The sequence below is a fragment of the Leucoraja erinacea genome, chromosome 7, assembly GCF_028641065.1.
Source record: "Leucoraja erinacea ecotype New England chromosome 7, Leri_hhj_1, whole genome shotgun sequence".
Classification (NCBI taxonomy): domain Eukaryota; kingdom Metazoa; phylum Chordata; class Chondrichthyes; order Rajiformes; family Rajidae; genus Leucoraja; species Leucoraja erinaceus.
Window position 1 is genome coordinate 54,784,686 of NC_073383.1, and position 25,760 is coordinate 54,810,445.

The 25,760-nt window shown below is 41.0% G+C and overlaps 1 protein-coding gene across 8 annotated transcripts in view; it reads right to left on the minus strand.

The window, feature by feature from the left end:
* Positions 1–25,760, minus strand: part of nckap5l (NCK-associated protein 5-like) — a 458,995-nt gene that overhangs the window by 185,836 nt on the left and 247,399 nt on the right. For all 8 annotated transcript variants that reach the window (XM_055638609.1, XM_055638606.1, XM_055638607.1 and 5 more), the window contains one exon: positions 3,551–3,619. In XM_055638609.1, coding sequence (XP_055494584.1) covers positions 3,551–3,619 — 69 coding nt within the window. The remainder of the gene's footprint in view (positions 1–3,550; positions 3,620–25,760) is intronic.

Genomic DNA, 25,760 nt, shown 5'->3' on the forward strand with positions numbered 1-25,760 from the left:
TTCAAAACTCTTTAGATTCTGGAATAGTTCCTGAGGATTGGCGGGTAGCAAACGTAACCCCACTTTTTAAGAAGGGAGGGAGAGAGAAAACGGGGAATTACAGACCAGTTAGTCTAACAACGGTAGTGGGGAAACTGCTAGAGTCAATTATTAAAGATGGGATAGCAGCACATTTGGAAAGTGGTGAAATCATTGGACAAAATCAGCATGGATTTACGAAAGGTAAATCATGTCTGACGAATCTTATAGAATTTTTCGAGGATGTAACTAGTAGCGTGGATAGGGGAGAACCAGTGGATGTGGTGTATCTGGACTTCCAGAAGGCTTTCGATAAGGTCCCACATAAGAGATTAGTATACAAACTTAAAGCACATGGCATTGGGGGTTCAGTATTGATGTGGATAGAGAACTGGCTGACAAACAGGAAGCAAAGAGTAGGAGTAAACGGGTCCTTTTCACAATGGCGGGCAGTGACTAGTGGGGTACCGCAAGGCTCAGTGCTGGGATCCCAGCTATTTACAATATATATTAATGATCTGGATGAGGTGATTGAAGGCAATATCTCCAAGTTTGCAGATGAGACTAAGCTGGGGGGCAGTGTTAGCTGTGAGGAGGATGCTAGGAGACTGCAAGGTGACTTGGATAGGCTGGGTAAGTGGGCAAATGTTTGGCAGATGCAGTATAATGTGGATAAATGTGAGGTTATCCATTTTGGTGGCAAAAACAGAAAAGCAGACTTTATCTAAATGGTGGCCGATTAGGAAAAGGGGAGATGCAGCGAGACCTGGGTGTCATGGTACACCAGTCATTGAAAGTAGGCATGCAGGTGCAGCAGGCAGTGAAGAAAGCGAATGGTATGTTAGCTTTCATAGCAAAAGGATTTGAGTATAGGAGCAGGGAGGTTCTACTGCGGTTGTACAGGGTCTTGGTGAGACCACACCTGGAGTATTGCGTACAGTTTTGGTTTCCAAATCTGAGGAAGGACTTTATTGCCATAGAGGGAGTGCAGAGAAGGTTCACCAGACTGATTCCTGGGATGTCAGGACTGTCTTATGAAGAAAGACTGGATAGACTTGGTTTATACTCTCTAGAATTTAGGAGATTGAGAGGGGATCTTATAGAAACTTACAAAATTCTTAAGGGGTTGGACAGGCTAGATGCAGGAAGATTGTTCCCGACGTTGGGGAAGTCCAGGACAAGGGGTCACAGCTTAAGGATAAGGGGGAAATCCTTTAAAACCGGGATGAGAAAAACTTTTTTCACACAGAGAGTGGTGAATCTCTGGAACTCTCTGCCACAGAGGGTAGTTGAGGCCAGCTCATTGGCTATATTTAAGAGGGAGTTAGATGTGGCCCTTGTGGCTAAAGGGATCAGGGGGTATGGAGAGAAGGCAGGTACCGGGCTACTGAGTTGGATGATCAGCCATGATCATATTGAATGGCGGTGCAGGCTCGAAGGGCCGAATGGCCTACTCCTGCACCTAATTTTTATGTTTCTATGTCTATGTTTCTAAATCTGACCAAACTGTATTTTCCCTGTGATCGAGTGGGTTTTCCCCGGATGAAACATAGAAACATATAAAAATAGGTGCTGGGGTGGGCAATTCGGCCCTCCGAGCCAGCACCACCATGCAATGGTTGATCATCTAAAATCAGTACCCTGTTCCTGTTTTTGCCCCATATCTCTTGATTCCTTTAGCCCTAACTTTCTCTTTATAGCATCCAGTGAATTGGCCTCCACTGCCTTCTGTGGCTGAGAATTCCACAGATTCAGAACTCTCTGGGTGAAGAAGTTTTTCCTCATCTTAGTCCTGAATGGCTTACTCATTATTCTTGTATTCCCTGGTTATGGACTCCCCCAACATTGGGAACATTTTTCCTGCATCTAGCCTGTCCAATCCTGCAAGAATGTTATATGTTTCTATAAGATCCCGTCTAATCCTTCTAAATTCAAGTGAATACAAGCCCAGTCGACCTATTATTTTATCATATGTCAGTCCTGCCATCCCGGGAATTAACCTGGTGAACCTACACTGCACCCCCTCAATAGCAATAATGTCCTTCCTCAAATGAGGAGATCAAAATTGCACACAATACTCCAGGTGCGGTCTCACCAGGGCCATGTACAACTGCAGTAGGACCTTCTTGCTCCTAAACTCAAATCCTCTTGCAATAATGGCCAACATGCCCTTAGCTTTCTTCACTGCCTGCTGTACCTGCATGCTTACTTCAAGGTGTGACCGGGTGCTCCGGATTCCTCCCATACTGCAAAGATGTAGAGATTTGTAGGTTAATTGGCTTCTGTAAATTGTAAAATGTCCGTAGTATGTAAGGTAGTGCTAGCGTATGGGGTCATCGCCGGTTGGCGCGGACTCGATTGGCCGAAGGGCCTGTTTCCACGCTATATCTCTAAAGTCTAAAGTCTGAATAGCCGCATAACTCTGGATAGCAAGAGGAGACAAGCCAGAATTTCTGCTTTCCAGTTAATCTTAAGAAAATCATAGCTGTGACATCACCCAAAAATCAGTAACATCTGTAGTCTTAATTAAATCCATTAAAATCATAAGTAAACAATAAAAGTAACATGGTGTTGAAGGCAACTTTAAATACATTAGAACAAACAGTGAACCACAAATGCTTTTGCAAGAGAAAACTAATGACATGGGTTTTGCACACATTAATTTGTACATTGAAAAATGTAATAATCATGGTAAATTAGGTCATTTTATTCATGGATGAAAACATTGATTTTAGTAAAGCCACTCATCAGTAACTGAAGTAGTTTAGTTAGAACATGACATTTTTGCCTCTATGACCCATGTTAAAATCTGCTTGAATGAGTGTTGCTTCAGCAGCAACAAGGTGCTCATCCAGATTTCCAGTTGGTGCGAGCTTCTCAAACAAAAACACCCACAGCTATAGATTGGCATTGAATCACCTGGAATGCTACCCATCAAGCAGAAAATGTGTTGTGGGAAACGAGAATACACTGATAAAACTAGGCATTATTCTCCCAAAGTTACAATTAATAGCCCAGTCCCACTGTACGAGTTCATTCAAGAGCTTTCCCGAGTTAAAAAAAAATTCAAACTCGTTGTAAGCACGTGGAATGTATGTAGCGGGTACGTCGGAGCTCAGGGACGTCTCTTTGCGGCTCGTAACACTAACGGCAGGTACTCGGGAAACGGTGTAAGCTCGGTAAGACTCATGCAGAATTTTCAACATGTTGAAAAATGTCCACGAGAGCCCCGAGTACCCACGAGCAGCCATTACCGTAATTCTCCGAGTTCGAATCAGGGCAAACTCGGGAGAACTCTTGAATGAACTTGTACAGTGGGACAGGGCTTTTAGTATATTGTTTGAAGAAAGAGGGAAAGTATTTTAATGTATTTCATTACTCCATACCTAATATAGAACATTTGATATTGATATCGATGACGAATCTCAATGTACATCAATAACTACAATTATTTTTACTTTTAGAATGCGGATCATTGAAAGTAGACAGATCATGAAAACAAAATAATCCCAGAATATTCTGCAGTTCTCACCTCATCTAGACAGCATTCGTACTGCTCTCGTTGATGTTCATTTTCTAGCGCCAAGGCTGAGTTCTCTGCCTGCAATAAAAATTATAAAGAACCAACATCACGGCAAGCTCAGACTGTTTTTCTCTCGCAGTACAAATCTGAAGATACAATGGCACAAATGCTACAAATGGAAAATGTCCTACAATCAAACTCTCTCCCCATCCCCACTCCCATCCTGGTTTCACGAAAGTTTGCCCAAGACCACAAGAAATTGCAGAGTTATAGATCACACAAGCCAACCTCCCCCAACACCCCGCCCCAAACTATCAACTGCTTCTACATCTCATGCTGCCTAAAAAAAACAGCCAACATACAGTAATCAAGGGCAATTTACACCCCAATCATGCCGTCTTTTCCCCTGTCCTGTCTGGCAGAAAACACAAAAGCTTGAAAACACGTACCACAAGATTCAAGAACAGCTTCTTCCCTGCTGTTATTGGACTCCTCTTAAGCTGCATGTAGTCCCAATATCCAAAATTACCTTAATATGGCACATGCACCTTTTTATCTGTAACTTTAAATCTATTACATGGTAAAACCATATTCTGCACCATGTTATTTCCCTTTTTGCACTGCCTGGTGTATTTATGTATGGCTTGATTATATTCATGTAAAATATAATTTCACTGGATAGCACACAAACAATTTATTTCACTGTTTGTCTGTAGATATAACAATAATAAATCAATATTCCAAGTGTGTTTTATAGAACAAACATCTACCACTATACTCCGCCATCCTTACAGTTTTTCAGTTTTGTGCAGTATCTACGTCTTTCTCCCACAGTTGAGGGGTGGTACTGAATTCATCAGAGAAAATTGCCTTCCAAAATACAGTCAAGAACCACTTCTGCCCACATTCAGAACATAGCTAGATGCAGCTTAACCTTCATCATGATATCTAATATCAAAACTGCCCTATATTTTTTTTAAATCCAGCTAGCCAGCAGTCATTTTGGTAAGAAAAACTGGGAAGCTTCTGCCATTTATATCTACGTTGTAAAACATTTTGGAAGATAACCAATAAACGATAAAGTGAAGCACACTTAATTATCAAAATTATGCCTTGTTTTTTAACCAATAATTGACAAAAGACGAAAATAACCATTCACATCCTGTCTCTCCTGCGGCACTGTAATATATCAAGTTTGAATACATGTTGTTAGTGCCCAAATTTTTCAAAGGAAATTACAATTCCTTCACGAGTATGGTGTGATTTCATGGCATTGTGAGAGAATGGTAGCGTCCAATGTGTTAGCCAATTGGGAATTTAAATATGGCCAAATACATTTTTATTAAAAGTAAATGAATATGTGTAATAGATCTTATCACTGCATATCACACAACAATATTCATATGCATACCTCTACCTCACATTGGACGCTACCATTCTCTCACAATGCCATGAAATCACACCATACTCGTGAAGGAATTGTAATTTCCTTTGAAAAATTTGGGCACTAACAACATGTATTCAAACTTGATATATTACAGTGCCGCAGGAGAGACAGGATGTGAATGGTTATGAAACTTTAATTTACTAAGGACTAATAATAGTAAAAAATGTCAAATGTGCCAGATTAACATGAAATGACTTTGAAAATCTTCCATGCACCTAAAACAAAAATTCTCAATGCCAATGGAATTGTAAAGGATTTACTTGAAATTTATTGCAAGTGAAATTTATAATACTTGTGTTGAATGCATCTTGATGGAATATATCAGGTGAAAACAGATCAACTCAAAGACCAAACATATTATCAGGCAATACATTAAGTCCTTCAAAATTCTCCATAATATTCATTATAGATCAACTGCCGGGAAATTTCCAAATCTGAATTAAGTCAACACATGGTTTCAGACTTCTCAGAAAATGCTTCTGTTAAAGATAAAGCAGTGACTAGTATTCAAACAGAAAATACCTGCGACAGTTAATATCTGGAAAGATAAATAGAATTTAAATTTCAATATCTTCAATGTTTTAATGAATAACCTTTGAAGTGAAATGAGCTTATACTTTGTAATCTTGAACAGAAGAAAATGCAAAAATAAGAAGTTTTAACATTGTGAGCAAGTATATAAGCAGCCAGCAGTCCAGTTTGATAAACATTCAAATATTTGAATAAACAAAACATGACTATATTTTAAAAATACAGAGAGTGGTGAGTCTCTGGAACTCTCTGCCGCAGAGGGTAGTCGAGGCCAGTTCATTGGCTATATTTAAGAGGGAGTTAGATGTGGCCCTTGTGGCTAAGGGGAGCAGAGGGTATGGAGAGAAGGCAGGTACGGGATACTGAGTTGGATGATCAGCCATGATCATATTGAATGGCGGTGCAGGCTCGAAGGGCCGAATGGCCTACTCCTGCACCTAATTTCTATGTTTCTATACAGTAACATTCCTTTCCATTTCTATCTGTGATAGTGTCTCTACTTCCCCATCTACATTGAGTCTGTTGTTTCTAGATTTTACTATTTCAACATATTTCAGCCTCGCCGCTATTGTTCAATCTCTGTAAATGCGAGATTTTTTAACATTTTATTGCCCATATATTTAGGCACTGAGTTGTGTTCAATATCGCCGCGTGTTTGCTGGATTACATTATTTCACAGTAAAGCAGTGCATGGATGTAAACATATTTTCACACATTTACAAATCTTCCAATTCTGCCCTTGTGATCTTTCCAGAACTGCATTGGCTGGAATTTTAGCTGCTCTATCTATGATTTGAAAAATCTTTCCCAAAATGTAACCACTTTTTGTTACCTTGCTTTTTGCCTTTAAAGATGCTTTTTAAAAGTTGTCTCCTTGATCACATATTGTTACCTGCCTCAATATCTACTGATGCAGCTCTGCATCAATTCTTATTTGATAACGCTGCTGTGATGCATCTTGGGATGTTTTGCTTTATTAAAGGCACAATATAGAAGGAATTAATGGTTCCTGTTATTCGCTCACATGATCCTGTGTGCGCATCTCTTTATAGGTCTGCGTGGGAATATTACATTGGGTAGTTCATGGATGGTGAACCCACTTCCCAAGTAGCCACATTAGAGAACAAAAAAAACTCAACAGTTACGAGTTCAAATTACACAGAACTCTGCAATATTTGACCTGAAACTTGCTCGGATGCTTTTAATGGGCTTGACATCTCTTGCTTTACATTAGATATGAATACACCGCACTGAGAATTAAACCAAACACACAATGCATACAAAGAAACAGGTTAGTTCATACATAGCTGCATATAAATTAGGTGTCTGTGAGCAATGTTATTTCACTATGTCAATCAAAAGCAAAGTGTTTGGATTTCAAAATTAAAGTAATAATTCGCACTTAATGAAGTCTAAAACTTTCCATCCACTATGGATCTATGTATGTGGAAAAAATCACTGCAAAAATGGAATGCATTATGAATAAAATGTGCTTTGTATAATTCTATTCTTACAGTGTGTCATCAAAGCAATGATTTTTTTGTGTGCATTGATTTATTTGACATGCACATAAAAGTTCTTATTTTGACCACTAGAGGGCTTTACTGCCAACAAACTGCACTGATTCTCCTACTTCAAGTCTCACTTGTTGTTCATGGAGACAATTGCACACCAAGGAAACAATTACACTCCTAAACATGTCAACACCCAAACAGAATAATCAATAGGAATGCAGGAATTGGTCACGCACAGGGAGAGATTATTTGCTGAGAGCATTAAGGGCTGTTGCTCAGAGTCCGCATAAAAATAAGATTTTTTTTTCATCTGTTCCTGGTATGTCCTTGCAAAATAACCTTGATTCAATGCAATCAGTTTAAGTGACCTAGATTGCCTGACAGGTTTTGACATAATTATGGCATAAAAATAGAGTGACATCATTTTTTTCTTTAAAAAAAATTGCGATTATAGAGCAATTATACGCTAAGCACTGTTATAGCCAAATGTCCTCATTGCCACACAGTTTCTGAGATACAACCTCTAAAATGCTTCGATGCCTTCTGGACAAGTTGAAACTATTCAAAACAATCTGCTACTATCTAATTTAAGCAAAAGCTTGGTGCAGGATGGACAAGAGATCATCCAATTTCAATCAACTGCTTATTAGAAATTGTTTATAATAACTGTTTTTACCACTTGTACTGTGGTACATACTAATGCCAGAATTACATTGGATCTTCTCTGCTCAATGCATTCCAAAAAATAAGCAGCTGAGTAACATTCACAGAAAGCATGTCCTTTTGCAGAAAAAAGGGTAGCAGAGGAAACTAACTCTGAGATAGACACCATGTAAAGAAGCAGAATCCCTTCATATTTTCCCTCTTGGTGATCCTACATTTCCTTTTGTTTTATACATCCTGTTACACAGACTAGCCATCATACAGAAAACTAGACCTCATGCTCTCTTTGGAAAAATTGCTTGAAGCTAATGTAAACTAATTGATTTTTGATGAAGCAACAGAGAAGGTTGATGAAGGAAACTCTGTGAATATGATATACAATGATTTTCAGAAGGCATTTGATAAACATTCACATAAAAGACTGTTTGGAAAGATTTAAGACCATGCAGCGATATGAACATATAATTGGCTTAAAAGGTAGAGAGCAGAGAATAAACTGTTGGTTTTCACGCTGAAGAATAACTTACAACAGTGTTAAAAAAAAAAGACACAAAGTAACTCAGCCGGTCAGACAGCATGGATGCAACACGGAGAACATGGATAGGTGATGTTTTGAACTGTCTTTCGTAACAGTGGACCACACAAACACAATCTAGCTTACTTTCAACACTAGTATTAGTCAATATGCTCACAAAGGCAAAAGCATGGAAGCTTTGTTGAACCAACACAAAACACTGATTGCCCACAACTGGAGGTTTATATTCAGCTCAAAGCACCACCATCGAGGAAAGATATTAAAATACATGAAGATAAGATATTAGGTGTTCCTGGATTGAGGAATTGCAGCTTTAGGGTTAGAATGAAAAGTTAGCAGTTGGTTACCATGAAGCAGACAATGGAGGTGGCACAGTGGTGCAGCTTGTGGAGCTGTTGCCTCACATTACCAGATACAGATTCAATCCTGATCTTGGGTGCTGTCTGTGTGGAGTTTGCACATTCTCCCTCTGACCACATTGGTTTTCTCCAGGTGTTACCGTTTCCTCTCATATCCCAAAGATGTACAGATTTGCAGGTTTATTGACTATAGTGTGTAGGGCATGGATATGAAAGTGGGATAAAATAGAACTAGTGTCAAGTCAAGTCAAGTCAAGTTTATTTGTCACATACACATACGAGATGTGCAGTGAAATGAAAGTGGCAATGCTCGCGGACTTTTGTGCAAAAGACAAACAACAAAACAACCAAACAAATTATAAACACAATCATAACACACATATTCTTTTACATAATAGATGTAAGTGTTTAATAGTGTTTAAGTAATCAAGTAATTATCTGTTTTCTAATTGGCATGGGGTCTGTTTTCATGGTGTATCTCCAAACTCTAAACTGATTCTGAGAGATGTAATGTAGGTGTACAAGGTCAGGGCAGTGTAGATAGGTAAATAGAGTGAGGCTGTTCCCATTAGCGGGTGGTTCAAGGTTTAAAGTTTGGGGGAAATTATACAAGGACGATGTGAGGACTAGTTGGCTGAGTTATGGAAAAGAAGAAGGGAATGGGGCAGATGAGATTGCTATTCCAGGAGATGGTTTAGATGCGATAAGATGAATAGTCTCCTTCTATGTCACAACAATGTCACAATAAATTTCTGCTGTGATATTTGTATAAATGTACAGTAATTCATGAAATTTCAGCATGTTTTCATTGTGCAAGTCATTCTGCGAAGTTACAGCTCGGTTTATTTATAGGCATGATGTGCAATGATTTATAGTCTATATTGTAATCTTCAAAGATGAAATTGCAAACAAATATTTTACTTTCTTGTCAATGGTTAAAAAAAGGTAGATATACACTGAAATTAACTGGGCTTGTATCGAAAGCTTCCTATCTTTCGTGCACTGTGATTATTGTTTTTTTTCTCTACTTTTCCCTAGAGAACCTAGGTTTAAACAAGTAATTCGGTTCTCTTGAAGTAGTAATAACTCAAAATGTCTTAATGTTTGCCATATTTAGAGGTAACTGTGTCCTTTGAACATTTGGCGATTAGATGAGGCCTGTTCTAAGAAAACAATTCTCTTGCAACTGATATGCACCTCACAGTTCTTTCTGCAAAGGATGAAGAGTGGCATAGTGGCGCAGCAGTAGACTTGCTGCCTTATGGCGGCAGAGACCGGGGTTGAAGCTGATTATGGGTGCTTGTCTATAAGGAATTTGTACATTCTCCCCATGACCTGGGTGTGTCTCTGGTTTGTAGGATAGGAATAATTGTAAAAAATTGTCCCTAACGTGTGTAGGATGGTGTTAATGTGCGGGGATCGCTGGTCGGCGTGGATTTGATGGACCGAAGGGCCTGTTTCCATGCTGTATCTAATAAACTAAACTAATCTAAACTAAATTAAACCAAGAAAGTGGTTTTGGCAGGAGAATGAATGGTGCAAAATGGTGTGGAGAGCTGAACAATTAACAGAATTAAGCAGATTAGACACACAAGGTTATTTTCTAAAAGCCCAGACAAGGACCTATTCCTCTGTGCCTTTATGCAAAAGCTAATTTGAAAGACAGGTATTTATAATCCAGTTCTAATTCTCATGAACTGAAGGGCAGTTACGAATCAACACTACATATGTCTTCATAAGATCATAAAATCATGTGATAGGAGCAGAATTAGGCCATTCAGCTCATCAAATCTACTCCGCCATTCTATCATGGCTGTTAAATGGTGAGTTGGCAGATGGTGAGTTAAATGGTGAGTTGGCAGATCACCTTCCAAGATCAGATAGATGTACAACGTTTCTTGCCCAGAGTAGATGAATCACATGGTTTTCAAATTCAAGTTCAAGTTGCATTTATTGTCACATGCACCAATTGGTACAGTGAGATTTGAGTTTGTACACTGTATAAATCTATGACTCTATGTTTCCACACGGTATAAATCTAAATTACATCTACCATTTCTCAGTCATTTCAACGCCTCAATCTTAACAATATAGCTTTAAATTACTTTTCCATTATCAGCAGTATCAATCCTTCACAGTAGGCATCTGTGAACCTGTGATGCCTCCCACATTAATATCCGGATTGTTACTATATATGACACACAACAAAGTTCTCAGCATCAAGCCCAACAGTAAACCAATGGTCTCTGACCGCCAGTTGCGAAAACAACTCTTAACATCTCCGTCATCTATAATCAAGCCATATTTAGATCTAATTTGTCAAATTGCTCTGGATCCTGTGGGCCCTTACCTTTCGAACCAGTCTCCCACATGGAATCTGGTCAAAGCCTGTGCTAAAATCACATGGACTACATGAACTACCTTAATGATTGATTGACTACCTTAATGATTATTTTGTGACAATGACGAAAAGGAATATAAAACATATCTGGGAAGATTACGTCCATTTTATTAAAATGTCCTCAATTATCCATCAAAGTATGTTTCCATATCTAATTCCATATCATAACTTACCTTACTGTTACAGCTGATGGATCTCCAAGGCAGTAAATATTGATATTGATATTGAATGATAAGATTTGTTTCAGGTAATAATTGCAGATAATACTACATTCACTATGCCATTTTTTACATCCTTTACTAACAATATATAATTTGTAACATTAGGGGGGAACCTCAATCTTTAAATAGATTTTGTTACTTAGGGTTTGGGAATAGGTTAAACTGTTAACCAAGTTAATAATCAATGAATATCATTTAAAATTAATTTCCTGGTCGAGAAAGAAACTGAATTGACTGTCACTTTTAGAAATTACGTTTCCTCCAGCAAGTTGCACTGAGATTCAGCAGAGAGGAAGCTCAACACATGACAATCGTACACAGCAACCCAATGCTACACTGATTTTACAATGAGGAGGAACATAGATCTTAAAGGAAGTACAGACTACACGGACTATCGTAGATTTAGATTTAATAAGTAGAAATTGTGCAAATTGTGCAAAAGGATACAAAATCATCAAAGGATGTGAAAACAGTACCCTCTTTAATACAGCTCTCTCCTACAATGGCGAGCCCTCAGAATAGAGGCATCAATCTTTATCTATCAACCTCAGTCATGTATCACTGGATCTGCTGTCATATTTTAATGATAGGAATCTGTTCTTTGTGCCGTTCAATAAAATAAAATCATATGATGCACTAGATTCACTCATAATGAGATGTATTAGAGCACAAGGCTTGCTATAATCCTTATAAACTCATTTGCCCAAGTTGAATTTTATGTAGCTCTGACAAAGTCATGCTTGCCAACTCTGCAAAATTGACATCTCTCCCCGTGTGCAGTACCGGAAGGATGCAGTGGCTTTGGAAACGGTGCAGCGGAGGTTTACCAGAATGATGTCTGGATTAGGGGGTATTAGCTACAGGGTGAAGTTGGATAGACTTGGATTGTTTTCTCTCTAACTTCAGAGGTTGAGGGGAGACCTGGTAGGAGAATGTAAAGTTATGAGAGGCATAGGTAGGGTAGACAGTCAGAACCTTTCTTCCCAGGATGGAAATTTCAAATATTAGAGGGCATAGATTTAAGGAGAGAGGGACAATGTTTAATGGAGATCTATGGGGAAAGTTTAGTAACACAAAGGGTGATGAATGCCTGAAATGAGCTGCTTGATGTGTCGGTGGAGGCAGATATGATAGTGACATTTAAGAGACGTTTTGATAGGCACATAGATATGCAGGGAAAGGAGGGATTTGGATTATGTGCAGGCATGTAAGAGTTGGTCTTTGCATCATGTTTAATAAAGACATCATGGGCCAAGGGGCCTGCTTCTGAGCTGTACTGTGTGTACTATATTATCAAACGTCACTGATGCCAACAATCATCGATAATACATTGTTTTTTCCAGTTTTTGTTGTTTTGCATAGAGAACTGATCATTTTCTCTGCTTGTTTTCAACCCCAACAGGAAAGCCAAAGTGAGCGTATATGGCCTGTCTCTCTACATAGACCACAAAGCTAAAAAGAAAACACAGTATTTCCCTGCTTTAAATAGTTTTCTCGGTGTTTACTCACATCAGCCTTGCCACCAATGTCTTCTGGATCACTGATCATCCCTTTTCCCTAGACCCCAAATCCTTTCCTGTCTGAGTTCCCAGTACCCAGGCTAAGATGACCCAACCCCACCTTATTATTCCGCCAAATGGCTCCACCAGAATACCAATTGCCTATTTGATTAATCTCAATCCCTAATCTTTAGTACACTCAGTCCTTACCCAACTTCAGATTACCCATCCACTTTCCACCCCACAAAATAATTTGTCCGTCGCACTCCACTTGACTCATTTTCTGGCCAACACCAGCCCTTTGAAACGGTTGCTACCCTCTGAAACCTGTCTATCACCAGCTTGTTACTTGAATTGATGCACAAAAGAATATTAAGCATTCACAGTGTGCCACATTAACCTCCATTTCAATCATTACAATTTCTAGCCTGTAGAATAGATGCAGAAAGTCTAATTCCTTTATGTTCGGAATCAAGGTCAATAGAAAATAGACAATCAGAAATAATAGGTGTAGGCCATTCAGCCCTTTGAGCCAGCACCGCCATTCAATGTGATCATGGCTGATCATCCCCAATCAGTACCCCGTTCCTGCCTTCTCCCCATATCCCCTGCCTTCTCCCCATATCCCCTGACTCCGCTATCTTTAAGAGCCCTGTCTAGCTGTCTCTTGAAAGTATCCAGAGAACCGGCCTCCACCGCCCTCTGAGGCAGAGAATTCCACAGGTCATAAGCTTATCAAGCAAGAATTGTTCAGGACAATGAAATGCTTTGCATAAGCAGCGTGGAACAAAAAACAACTTCCTCAGGGAAAAAATTACTAATATTTGCAGAGGAGCTCAGAGAACATAGGGACAGAATTCAAGGTACATAGATAAGTGTTGAATAGCTTAGGAAAAGAGCAAGCAAATGCACGTCGGACTGGGTGCTCTGTTTTGTTGGAGAATCATGCTATACGGAAACTTTTGTTTGTTTATTCCATCAATGGATGGGGTCATCACCAGCAATGCAGGCTTTAGAGATATAGCTCGAATACAGGCACTTTGGCTCACCAAGTCTCCCATCCACTAGCACTGACCTACAACTAGGGACAATTTACAATTTTATTAAGGCCATTTAACCTACAAACATGTGCTTCTTTTGAGCATAGGAGGAAACCGGAGCACCCTGAGAAAACCCACGTGGTCACGGGAGAGTGTCCATACTCCATGCCGACAGCACCCGTAGTCAGAATCAAACCTGGGTCTTTGGCTCTGTAAGGCAGCAACTCTACTGCTGTGCCACTGTGCTGCCCCATATTGAATGGAAAGCGATTTCAATGACATAAGAAATAAGAGCAGAATTGGCTTCAAAAACCATTACTAATCTTCTTTATCAGTACCATTTTCACACACAATCACCATATTCCTTGATTTCTCCAATATCTATTGAATTCTATTTGAAAATCTATCAATTATCTGCTTCTACAGCTATCCAGGATAGAGAATCCCAGTTTAATCATCTTAAGAATGAAAAAAAAAAGATCCTTATCTCAATCTGAAATAGTTCAAATTTTGAACTCTGACCCCTTAGCTCCAGACTTCTCAGCCGGGGAAACATTCTCCCTGTATCTACCCTGTCGAGTCCTCTCAAACCTGCTTGCGTTTGATGAGTTCACTACATTATTTTAAACTCTAGAGAATAGAAACCAGGTCTGCTTAATCACCCGTCACTTGACAGAAATGTCATTCTAGAAAGCAGACTGAGAAATCCTTGCTGCAGTCACTCAGTAGCAAGTATATCTTTTTTAGATAAGGTGATTAAAATTATACACAATTGTCAATTTTTAAATGCCTCTGAATTGAAGAGACTGTTGCAAATCAAGCACAAAGTGAATCTGAAATTATAGGCAGCAGGTAAAGGAGGCAGCTTTCTTCGCCTGCAGAATATATGTAAATAAGATCCATTAATTTTATTGTTAACATTACTGAGACTAGTGTCGAATATAAAGTGTTGTCATAACTCAGCGGGTCTGGCAGCATCAGAGATGACTCCAGCACTTTATGCTTTCTGCAAGATTCCAGTATCTGCAGGTCTTTGTGTTTACTGAGATTAGCTTTTCTTTTTATTTGAGATATACTTAATTACTTGAATTTTAATTCCCCAGTTACAATGGATGAATTTAACCTCAGGTGTTTACCTTGCTTAGGTCAGCAGCATATTTGTTTGTCTTTCTGACATTGAGAGCTAGGTTGTTCTCAATCAATTTCCTGTATCTCATTTCATCGTCATTATTGATACAGCTGAAAACAATGGTATAATTGGCAACATTAAAAATCAAGTTTGTGTTGGACTTGGTCACATAACATGGGGTTACAGTGAGTAGAGCAAGAGACTGAGCACACAACCCTGAGGGCACCAGCGTTGATGGAAGAAATGTTATGATCAATTTTAACCAACTGAGATCTGTGGATCAGATGATACAGGCCACACACCTTGGTTCAGGAGATTAGGGATGGGCATTTACAAATTATGGTGCTGATGGCATAGCTAACAGAGGATTGGGGGGAACTTTCTTTGCCTGTTGAAAGTGGGGATAAAAGGCATTGAGTTCACTCAGAAGAGACATGCCATTTCAGCAGATCACCGCCGGATTTTGGCTCCATCTACACATCACGCGACACAGTAGAATTGCTGCCACACAGCACCAGAAAACTGGGATTGATTCTGATCTCAGGCACAGTCCGTATGGAGTATGCACGTTCTGTGACCGTGTGGGTTTCCTCTGGCTGGTCCAGTTTCCTTCCACATCCGAAAGATGTGCGGGTTTGCAGGAGAATTGGTCTCTGTAAATTTCCCCTGGTATGAAAGGAGCAGATGAGAAAGGGAGATAACGTGAAACAAGTGTGAATGGGTGATTGATGGTTGTCGTGGACTCCGTCACCAAATATCCTGTTTCCATGCTGTACCTCCAAATCACACCACCACTGGAAAGCAGCCAACATAATCAACAACCTTTTCAACTACAATCATTCCTTCTTCTCCCCTCTCATGTCAATCAGAAGATACAAAAGCTTGAAAGCATGTTCCAGGTTCTGGAACAGTTTCTTCCCTGCTGTTATCAGACTTCTGATTAGTCCTCTCATAAGCTAGAGTGTATTCCCAATTTTTCAACCTACTTCATTGCGAATCTTGGGCTGGTTTTCTCAGCTGTGACGCTATAATGCTGTAACACTAAATTCTGCTCTCTTGTAATTTTCTCTTTGCACTCCCTGTTGTAATTGTATATGACTTGATTGCACTCATGTATAGTATGATTTGATTTGACTGGACAGCACGCAAACCAAAGCTGTTCACTGCAACTCAGTACATGTGACAATAATAAATCATCACCAATAAACCAGTACCAATACCAAAGTTTGCTTTACACTGATGTTTAATTGTAAAAAATGAATGTTTTCATAGATTTGATCAACAAATATTTTTCACAAAACTACTATCTACTTTTTTAAATGCAAAGTGCATTGCCCCATTTCAAGTTAGTCCCATTTATTCCATTTCTAACACTATCACTTAGCTTTTTACAATTAATCCATGAATATTAGAAAAGTAACAGCAGATACCTGAAATCTGCAACCAAAATTGAAAATGATGGAAACATTCTGCATGTATGCACAAAGAGAAACAAAGGCAATGATTCTGAGGAAGGTCCTTTGTCCTGTGATACTAACTCTTTTCCACAGATTTCCCTAACGTTCAATTTCTGCTTTAAAAAAAATCATTCAATTTTCTTGAGCACGACTACATCTTCCCTGTCTAGGCTATACATAATGAAATGGCAATAAAGACAAGACACAATTTTGGACTTGACTACTACATTTGTGTTGGAAACGTATGCCACAGAATGTGGTTTAGGACCGACATTTCAGTATTGGGAAACAATTGCACTGCCAAAAGGCAGATCATTAGCAATTGGATGTTGAGATCTGATCCAGTCACTCAGGCAAATACATAACAGCTTTCTGAAAGACCTGGATAGCATTCAAACAAATGTGGAAAGTAACATCCATGCTACACAGGGAACAAGACAAGGTCTAAACACCACTGATTAACATTCAAGAGTCAGGTTAAGAGTCAAAAGTGTTTAATTGTCTTATTTACCCAGATCAGAACAATGAGATTCTTACTTGCTACAGCATAACAGGGCTGTAAACACAATACTCATAGATAACAAATAATAAACAAAACATTTCAATTAATTAATAACCCCAATATTATTGGAAAAATAGCCCCAAGTCCTTAGTGTAAGCAAAGACAGTCCATAGATCATTGTTTAGTTAGTAATTTGCTATGTTCAAGATCCTGACGATTATGGTTTCCCTATTCCTATCCCCGCTTCCCGATGGCAGGAGTGAAATGAGAGCATGCCCAGGGTGGTATGAGTCTTTCATGATGCTGACTGCATTATTGAGGCAGTGCCTCCTACAGAACCTTTTGATTGTGGCGTGGTCAGTACCCATGTAGTGCCCACTTCCTACTGCCAGTAAGAGTAGTGGAAGTAACTACCATTACTTCCAGTCACAATTGAAACTATAATCACCATTATTTCTGGTCGTTTGAGTTGCCAAGCCAGACTGAGATGCAACCTGTCATGATGGTCTCTACCGTACACCCGTAGAAGTTCAAGAGAGTAGAGGAAGCTCAGAAGCATCATCATATTTTCGGACACATATGATTTCATTTATTTATAGATATTGTTTATGACACTTTATAAATATTTTTGTTTTGTTTTTTGTATGCTGTTTCACATTTGCTTTTTATTCTTTTATTCTGTTCGAAATAAATAATGAAATAAAATAAAATAAAAAACATACTCAATCTCCTCAATTTGCTGTGGACGTAGTAGCATTGATGAGCGTTTCTTATGATTACATCAATATGCTGGGTCCAGGATAGCTCTTCAAAGATATGCAAGCCCAGGGATTTGAAACTGTTGACTACACGGCCAACCTGTTGATGCAGACAGGTTCATGTATCTTCAGCTTTCCTCATCCAAATTCAACAATCAGCTACTTGGTCTTGCTGATGTTGAGAGCAAGGTTGTTGTTGTGGCACCATTCAATCAGATTATCAATCTACCTCCAGTATTCTCTCATCATTACCCATAATTTGTTTAACAATGGTGGTGACATTGGTGAATTTGATGTTGGTGTTGAAACTGTTCCTGGCTACACAGCCATGGCTATAGAATGAGTAGAGCAGGGGACACAGCACACAGCCCCGAGGTGCTCGTGCTGATGGTTATCAAAGAAGTGCTGATGCCAATTCAAACTGGTTGTGTTCTGTTGACGAGGTTGAGATTTGAATGGCTTTACCTTCACCAAGTCCTCCCCCTCAACAGCCCAGTTTGATGATAGAACACCACTGATCACAAAACTGGAATTATGAAGATACTAACCATATTGTGTATTGTGAAGACCCTTCAGATTCAGATTCAGATTCAAACTTTATTGTCATTGTGCAGTGTACAGTACAGAGAAAATGAAATGCATTTAGCATCTCCCCAGAATAGCGAATATTGAATATGAGCAATATATATATTTACGTACCTACAGTCGTAGTAGTGCATTTTTTTCTGGTGGATGGAGTGTCGGGGGGGGGGAGGGGGTAGGTGACTGGCAATCACCGAGGTACAGTTAAGTATTGTAACAGCCGCAGGGAAGAAGCTGTTCCTGGACCTGCTGGTCCGGCAACGGAGAGACCTGTAGCACCTCCCGGATGGTGGGAGGGTAAACAGTCTGTGGCTGGGGTGAGAGCAGTCCTTGATGATGATGCGCGCCCTCCGCAGACAACGCTTGCTTTGGAAAGACTCAATGGAGGGGAGTGAGGAACCGGTGATGCGTTGGGCAATATTCACCACCCTCTGCAGTGATTTCCGGTCGGAGACAGAGCAGTTGCCATACCATACTGTGATACAGTTGGTAAGGATGCTCTCGATGGTGCAGCGGTAGAAGTTCACCAGAATCTGAGGAGACAGATGGACCTTCTTTAGTCTCCTCAGGAAGAAGAGATGCTGGTGAGCCTTCTTGACCAGAGTTGAGGTATTGTGGGTCCAAGATAGGTCATCGGAGATGTTGACCGTCAGAAACCCGAAGCTGGAAACACGTTCCACCTCCGTCCCGTTAATATGGATGGGGGTGTGCATGCCGCCCCTAGACCTTCTGAAGTCTACAATGAGCTCCTTGGTCTTCTTGGAGTTAAGGGCCAGGTTGTTGTCAGCGCACCATGCTGCTAGGAGCTGGACCTCTTCCCTATAGGCCGACTCATCGTTGTTGCTGATGAGGCCAATCACCGTTGTATCATCTGCATACTTGATGATGGTGTTAGTACCATGTACAGGTATGCAGTCGTAGGTGAAGAGGGAGTAGAGGAGGGGGCTCAGCACACAGCCCTGTGATACGCCAGTGTTCAGGGCGAGGGTTGAAGAGGTGTGCTTGTCTAACCTAACAGACTGGGGTTTGTTGGTTCGAAAGTCCAATATCTAGTTGCAGAGTGAGGGGTCGATGCCCAGGTCGCCGAGTTTGGTGATCAGTTTAGAGGGTATAATGGTGTTGAATGCTGAGCTATAATCGAAGAACAGCGTTCTTACGTAGGTGTCTCTGTTGTCGAGGTGGGAGAGGGCATAGTGAAGTGTGGTTGAGATGGCATCCTCCGTACTCCTGTTCTTCCGGTAGGTGAACTGATAGGGATCCAGTGTGGGAGGTAGGCAGCCTTTGAGGTGTGCCAGGCCCAGCCTCTCGACGCACTTGGTGATGATGGGAGTAAGTGCAACTGGGTTCAGTCTGAAGAAGGGTGTCGACCCGAAAAGTCACCCATTCCTTCTCTCCAGAGTTGCTGCCTGTCCCACTGAGTTACTGAGTATTTTGTGTCTACACATTTATTAATGTGTTTTCATGCGGCTTTCAAATTAGCAATGAAATATGCAAAAAAATTGCATCAGTGGAAAATCCAGACTTGAAAAATAGTTCATAAAAAAAACAACACGGCTGTCTAGAGATTGAAAGGTTTCTGTTTAAGACGTAAACAGTTTGTTTGTAGTGGGCCATTGACAGTTTTATTTGAGACTCATGCCTGGAAAATTCATAGTATACAAGGCCCTAGGAACTATATAATATGCAATAAACCTTGCACTTGGAAAGGCCTGCATTTTCACACATCATTGTGGAACACAGGAAGGAAATCTTGAGATAACAACACAAGTCTGGGCTAGAATCAACAGGTGGATTATTTGGACTAATTGGGGGTGAAATTGATAGTTTGAGTATCAGAGTCAAATAGATAAAGAGGTCTGTCTGGCAAGTGGGCAGAGGGATCATGTAGGGGGTCATAGGAAGACTGTGCAAGAGTCAGCTCCTGGAATCCTTTCAATTTTCCATTGGAATTGTAATTGAACTAAATCTAAATCACAAAATCTTTGTCTCTTGACAGAAAGATTATGATAGCAATGCACAGTGTTTTACTGCAACTAGGTATGAAAGCTACTTTGTATTTATGGTTTCCCTAGTGTACAGTGGGGAGTGGATCTATAACAGGTAGGCACTGCCTACCCTGACTAAAATTATAAAATGGTAATTATTAAATATAAATAGTAAAGGCATGGGAGAATTATGCCTACCTAAGAGATCGATCTCTTAGGTAGGCATAATTCTCCGTGCTTTTCATCCGCAGTACTTGTAACACGTGAAAGTCCATGCAGCCCACGTGCCGTCGGCACTGCTTCAAGCCGTCAATGACAGGGAGAGCTGAAGGCAGTTGAAATTCTGCCGTTGAAGTACTGCCTACTGCGCATGCGCAGCATACGTTTCTTGGCGGGTTTTTCAGACATGGATTGCCATTATCTTAAGAGTATCTTAGGAAACAAAGAGAGAAGAATGGAGTTTGTGTACCGATAATGTGGTAAGTACATTTCTTGGTGCTATATGTTTCTAAATACCGTATTTCCTGGGGTGGGGGGAGGAAGAGTTCCTTTCACGGCATGTGGGGAGTGGCCCAGGGTAAAGTTTGCGGGGAGGGCAGGAATGTTGTGAAGGAGGGGGTCAGGGATCATGCCAGTAAACCACTTGCGACGCTCCGAGCACGGAGCCACCGCATTATGGCTGGGGAGTGAAGTAGCTGAGGTGGCTGTGAGCGGCCACCGGGACTGGATAGCGGAACCGGCCGCCACCTCAGCTCATTCTGCCGGCCCCCACTCACCTCTGGCAGTGCTCTCCGTCTGAAAACCTTTCTCCTGCCGCTCCCGGCCTCACTCATGTCAGCTGCTTCCCGCAAATCCTTAAATTCCGACAGCGCAATCAAGGGACCAATTGAGATTAATCGGCTGTGGGAATTTAAGGATTTGCGGGAAGCGGCTGACATGAGCAAAGCCGGCGAGTGGCAGGTGAGAGATGTTCAGACGGAGAGCACTACCGGAGGTGAGCGGGCCGGCAGAAGGCGCTGAAGTGGAGGCCAGTTCTGCAGTCCGGTCTCGGCAGCCGCTCCCAGCCACCCGAGCTGCTACCTCCCCAGCCGCAATGCGGTAGCTCCGCGCGTGGAGCGCCACGGCATTGGTGAGTGAATGGGTTACTAGCATGATCCCCGACCCCCTCCTTCTCAATGCTCCTGCCCTCCCCGCAACTTTACCCCTGGTACAGACACCCCACATGCTGTGAAAGGAGCTCTCCCCCCAATTGGTCCCTTGAATTAGTATTAGCATAAACTTATTCATTCATTCATTCATTCAATCATTATTGTCATTCAATAAGATCACAACTGATTCAACTTGCCCCGGTGCGCTCCTGTTTTCCCCCACCATCTCTCCACCTGCCATCACCCTCCACCCCCCACCCATTCAGTAATTCAGAATGAAGGAGATTTGGAAGCCTTGGGCAAATTGAATTGTTACTTTCTTTATTTTTATTTTTTATTTTTACGAAGAGGAGAACAATCTGCGCATGCGCGGTTTAAGACTGACTGCCTACCCTGAGTAATTACTGACGCCACGTGCCTGATCTATAATAAGAGCAATAAATACATGCTCTTATTTCAGTGCACCTTTAACTATGATATGTAAAACCAACATATGGATCTTTTGATTGTTTTTATTGGTTTTATTTATGTTTGAAATGTTTAAGTTTTATGTGCGATGCTCTGGTATTCCCTGGGAAACGTCTTCTCATTTTGCACTGTACAACTGTTGCTTTGCAAGATGACAATAAAGGTTGATTTATTGATTCAGAACTGGGTTCAATTGTGGACCAGGACCAGGGACCCGGGTTCGATCCTGACCTTGGGTGCTATCTGTGTGTTCAAACATGTTCTTCCTGTGACCACGTGGGTTTCCTCTAGGTGGTCAGGCTTCTTCCTACATCCCAAAGGTGAGCAGGTTTGAAAGTTATTTGGCCTCTGTAAATTGTCCCTAGTGTGTAAGAAATGGACAGCGTTGAAATAGTGTGAAAGGGTGATCGTTGGTCAGTGTGGTCTCAGTGGGACGAAGGGTCTGTATCTATGCTGTATCTTTAAACTAAACTAAAATCCTTGATGAGTGTAATTTCAATCTTCTCAGTTCTGAGAAAGGGCAAATCAAACCCAATGTCATTTCAGCATTGGTAGGAAAGAAGTGCAGATGCTGGTTTAAATCGAAGGTAGACATAAAATGCTGGAGTAACTCAGCGGGACTGGCAGCATCTCTGGAGAGAAGAAATTGGTAACGTTTTGGGTCGAGACCCTTGTTCAGTCATTTCAGCATGTCCAAATGTATACTGTGTACATGATTACCACAAGTCAGCATGCAATATCCAAGGCAACCATCACTTCCAAGCCTCTACACTGCTAAGATGAAGTTGAAAACAGACTAGAAGTTAGATGCCATTTGGCTAACCAGTGGTAATTCCGGGTTACTGAGAAAAGATAACAAACAAGTCTTGCCCTTCAACTTTACACCAACTATGACTGACAACAAACTGTGACCCTAACTGTTTGTATGCACTTCCAGACCTTCATTATATAAGTAAGACTAAGTCATGTCTTGTGTTTGTTTTGCTTTATATTGATCTTTTTAACTCTAGTTTTTTTTAATTAACTTTATTTTTGAGGACTGCAAATATATTTTAATATCTTAATGTTTAAACAATTTTTAAAATATTTTTGAGTATCAGAGACATTTAAAAATAATTAATATACATTTATCCTGACAGATGCTCCTGGGGCTGGAGCCATAAGTTCCTTGATCTGAAGCCTGGTTGCAATGTATGGCCTGCTCCACTTCATGGAAAGGCCATGGTACAGAGGCCTTCAGTCCGTTGAATCCCAAAGGTATCATTGGAGGGAAGAACCTTTGCAGGATTAGCTCAGTTGATGAGGGTGGATGATAGTTTAGATTCAGCACAATTCACCCCATGGAAAAAAACAACAAAAAGTGGGAGTTTATACGTGCTGGCCTCTGACAACTAGTGCTTCCAGCTTCTTCATTTGCATTCCACAATCAGAAGCTGAAAACTGGCTGAACAGCAGAGTTTAGTTCAGAGTTACAGTGAAAACAGGTCCTTCGGCCCACCAGGTCCGTGCCGACCAGGAATCAGTACACTAGTTCTATCCTACACACTATCGACAATTTACAGGAGCCAATGAACCTACAAACCTGCACATCTTTGGAATGTGGGAGAAAAACCAGAGCACCCGGAGAAAACCCACGCGGTCACAGGGAGAAAGTACAAACTCCGGACAGAGGATAGAGAATCTTTCAGAACTGCTGCCCACAATTAAGCATGAACTGGCTCAATAATTGCAAAATCAATTAATTTATTTTCAAATAGTCTATTTAAGGTGGCTGACAAAAAGAAAATTAAAACTTAAAGGATATATTCACCAACTAAAAAATCATGACTAAATTTGTCAAATTAGCAGTTTATGTATTGAAATATTTACAAGAACATTGACACCAGCAAAAAAGTGACAAAAAAGTAACAGTGTAAAAAAACATGGGATAGATGTAGTTGGTTCTACTTTAAATCAGATTTAATTATTTAAATCCGATTTACAGTGGATTTAAAGTAGAGCCGTTTACATCTATGCCATGTTTTATACAGTGTCACTTTTATGGAGGCGAATGTAGTGATTTTTTTTGTTGATGCATGTGAAACTAACAGATATCTTCAGGAAGTCCCCTTATACACTGCTTCTTTTTTTTAAAGGAACCATTTTGCAGTAACTATGAGAATAAATTGAAGATATAAACTTTAATAGTGATTTGTTTTATTCTACAGCTATCACTAAAAGCGGTTCTATGGGTCCAAAAATAAATCACAAGCGCAAATTGACTGCTAACCTTTCAACACAAGAAACTGAAAATGGAGAGGTTATGCATTAGTTGCACAGAGCCGTGGGCAGGTCCCATCTGCAGCATTACCTTCAGTTATGGACACCAAGGCACAATGATATATTGGTCCATAAATCACCACAATACAAATCACCACAATACAATTTGCCCTGATTCGAACTCGGAGATTTACTTGCCACTTGTCGGTACTCGGGGCTCTCGTAGACATTTTTCAATGTGTTGAAAAATCTTCACGAGTCTTCCCATGCTTACCTGCCGTTAGCGAGTCTTTCCGAGTACCTGCCATTAGCGTTACGAGCCGCTAAGAGACGTCCCCGAGCTCTGACGTACCCACTACGTTCATTCTCCGTGCCTACCATGAGTTTGATTTTATTTAAACTCGGGAGAGCTCTTGGAATGAACTCGCACCATGGGACAGGGTTATAAATTGGATTTTTATTTTATGAACCATACTGTTTTATGTGTTTGCCCATTTAGGTTTTATTTCTGGAGTCACAAGAGACTGCAAATGCTGAAATCAGGAGCAACTAGCAATGTGCTGAAGGAATTCAATGGGTAGAGCAGCATCTGTTGGGGGGGTGGGAAAGAATTTGTCAACTTTTTGGATCGAAAGGCTGCATAGGAATGAGTCCCTCCAACAGAGTGTTTATAGTTTTTAGTTCTCATTGGAAAGGAATCATTGGCATTTAGAGGATTTAGCAAAATTGGGCTAAAGGGGCTCTGATGCACACATTGTTCAAAAAACAATGATAGTTGGACCTAAAGTCTTTACTTAAAATGGCTAATATATGAGCATTTTACTTCGGAGTCACGTGAGTGAAGAACCCGCTCAGCGCGCAGGTGCGGCATTACGCCAGCAGTGCAACAACGGCAGGCGGGAGTCGGGCGCTCCCGCTACAAGCCTGAAAAAAGGAACATTAGGTACGTACTTACCTTCAGACTAAAATCGGTCTTTGCCTTGTGTTTTTTGCTCCAGGGGGAGCAAAGCAGCAGAGGGAAGCGGCCCCCGTTCGACTCCAGGGAAGGAGCCGACAGTGGAGGGGGGAGAGGTGGCAACAGGTACGCACACGCTGCGGTCCACAGACACGGGTGCTGCGCTGATGCCCAGTCCGCTAAAACAGCTGTCTGACCAACAGCAGCAGTCTGGAGGGAAATTTAAAAACCGGCCGGCACCCCTGCAGACTCCCGACAAGGAGACTCGCCGCCCGAGAACCGCTGAAATGCCGCCTGAAAACAGCAGACAGCCTCTAACAGCAAGGTCAGGACCAAACCTCAGGCTGGAGACAGACACGGAAGATGGGATCAGCACTTCAAATAGGAAACAAGAATGTCTGTTTCCCCAAGCCAGAGGAAGGTCATGGAGCTTAAAAACTCCAGAGAGACTGCCTCAGGAGCAGGGGCAAGTCCGCCAAGGGAGCTAACACTCCCACTCCAGTGCTACAGCACTGGCCATCTCCCTTGTCGAGGGATTGATGGGAACCAGAGCTGGGCTGGTCAAGAAGAGGGGTCACTGGCTGAACAACATCGGGAGTATGCTTGAGGTACAGGATCAGGAAGAGCTGCTGGGTGTGGCCGCTATGTGGCTTCACCACTAGCGAGATGGCTTTTCAGTCTCAACTGACGGCCAGCTTACTACCTGTTCTTTTCAAAAAACCTCTCCAAGACGGGTCGTCATGAGGTGTTGGATTTCATCACGCCT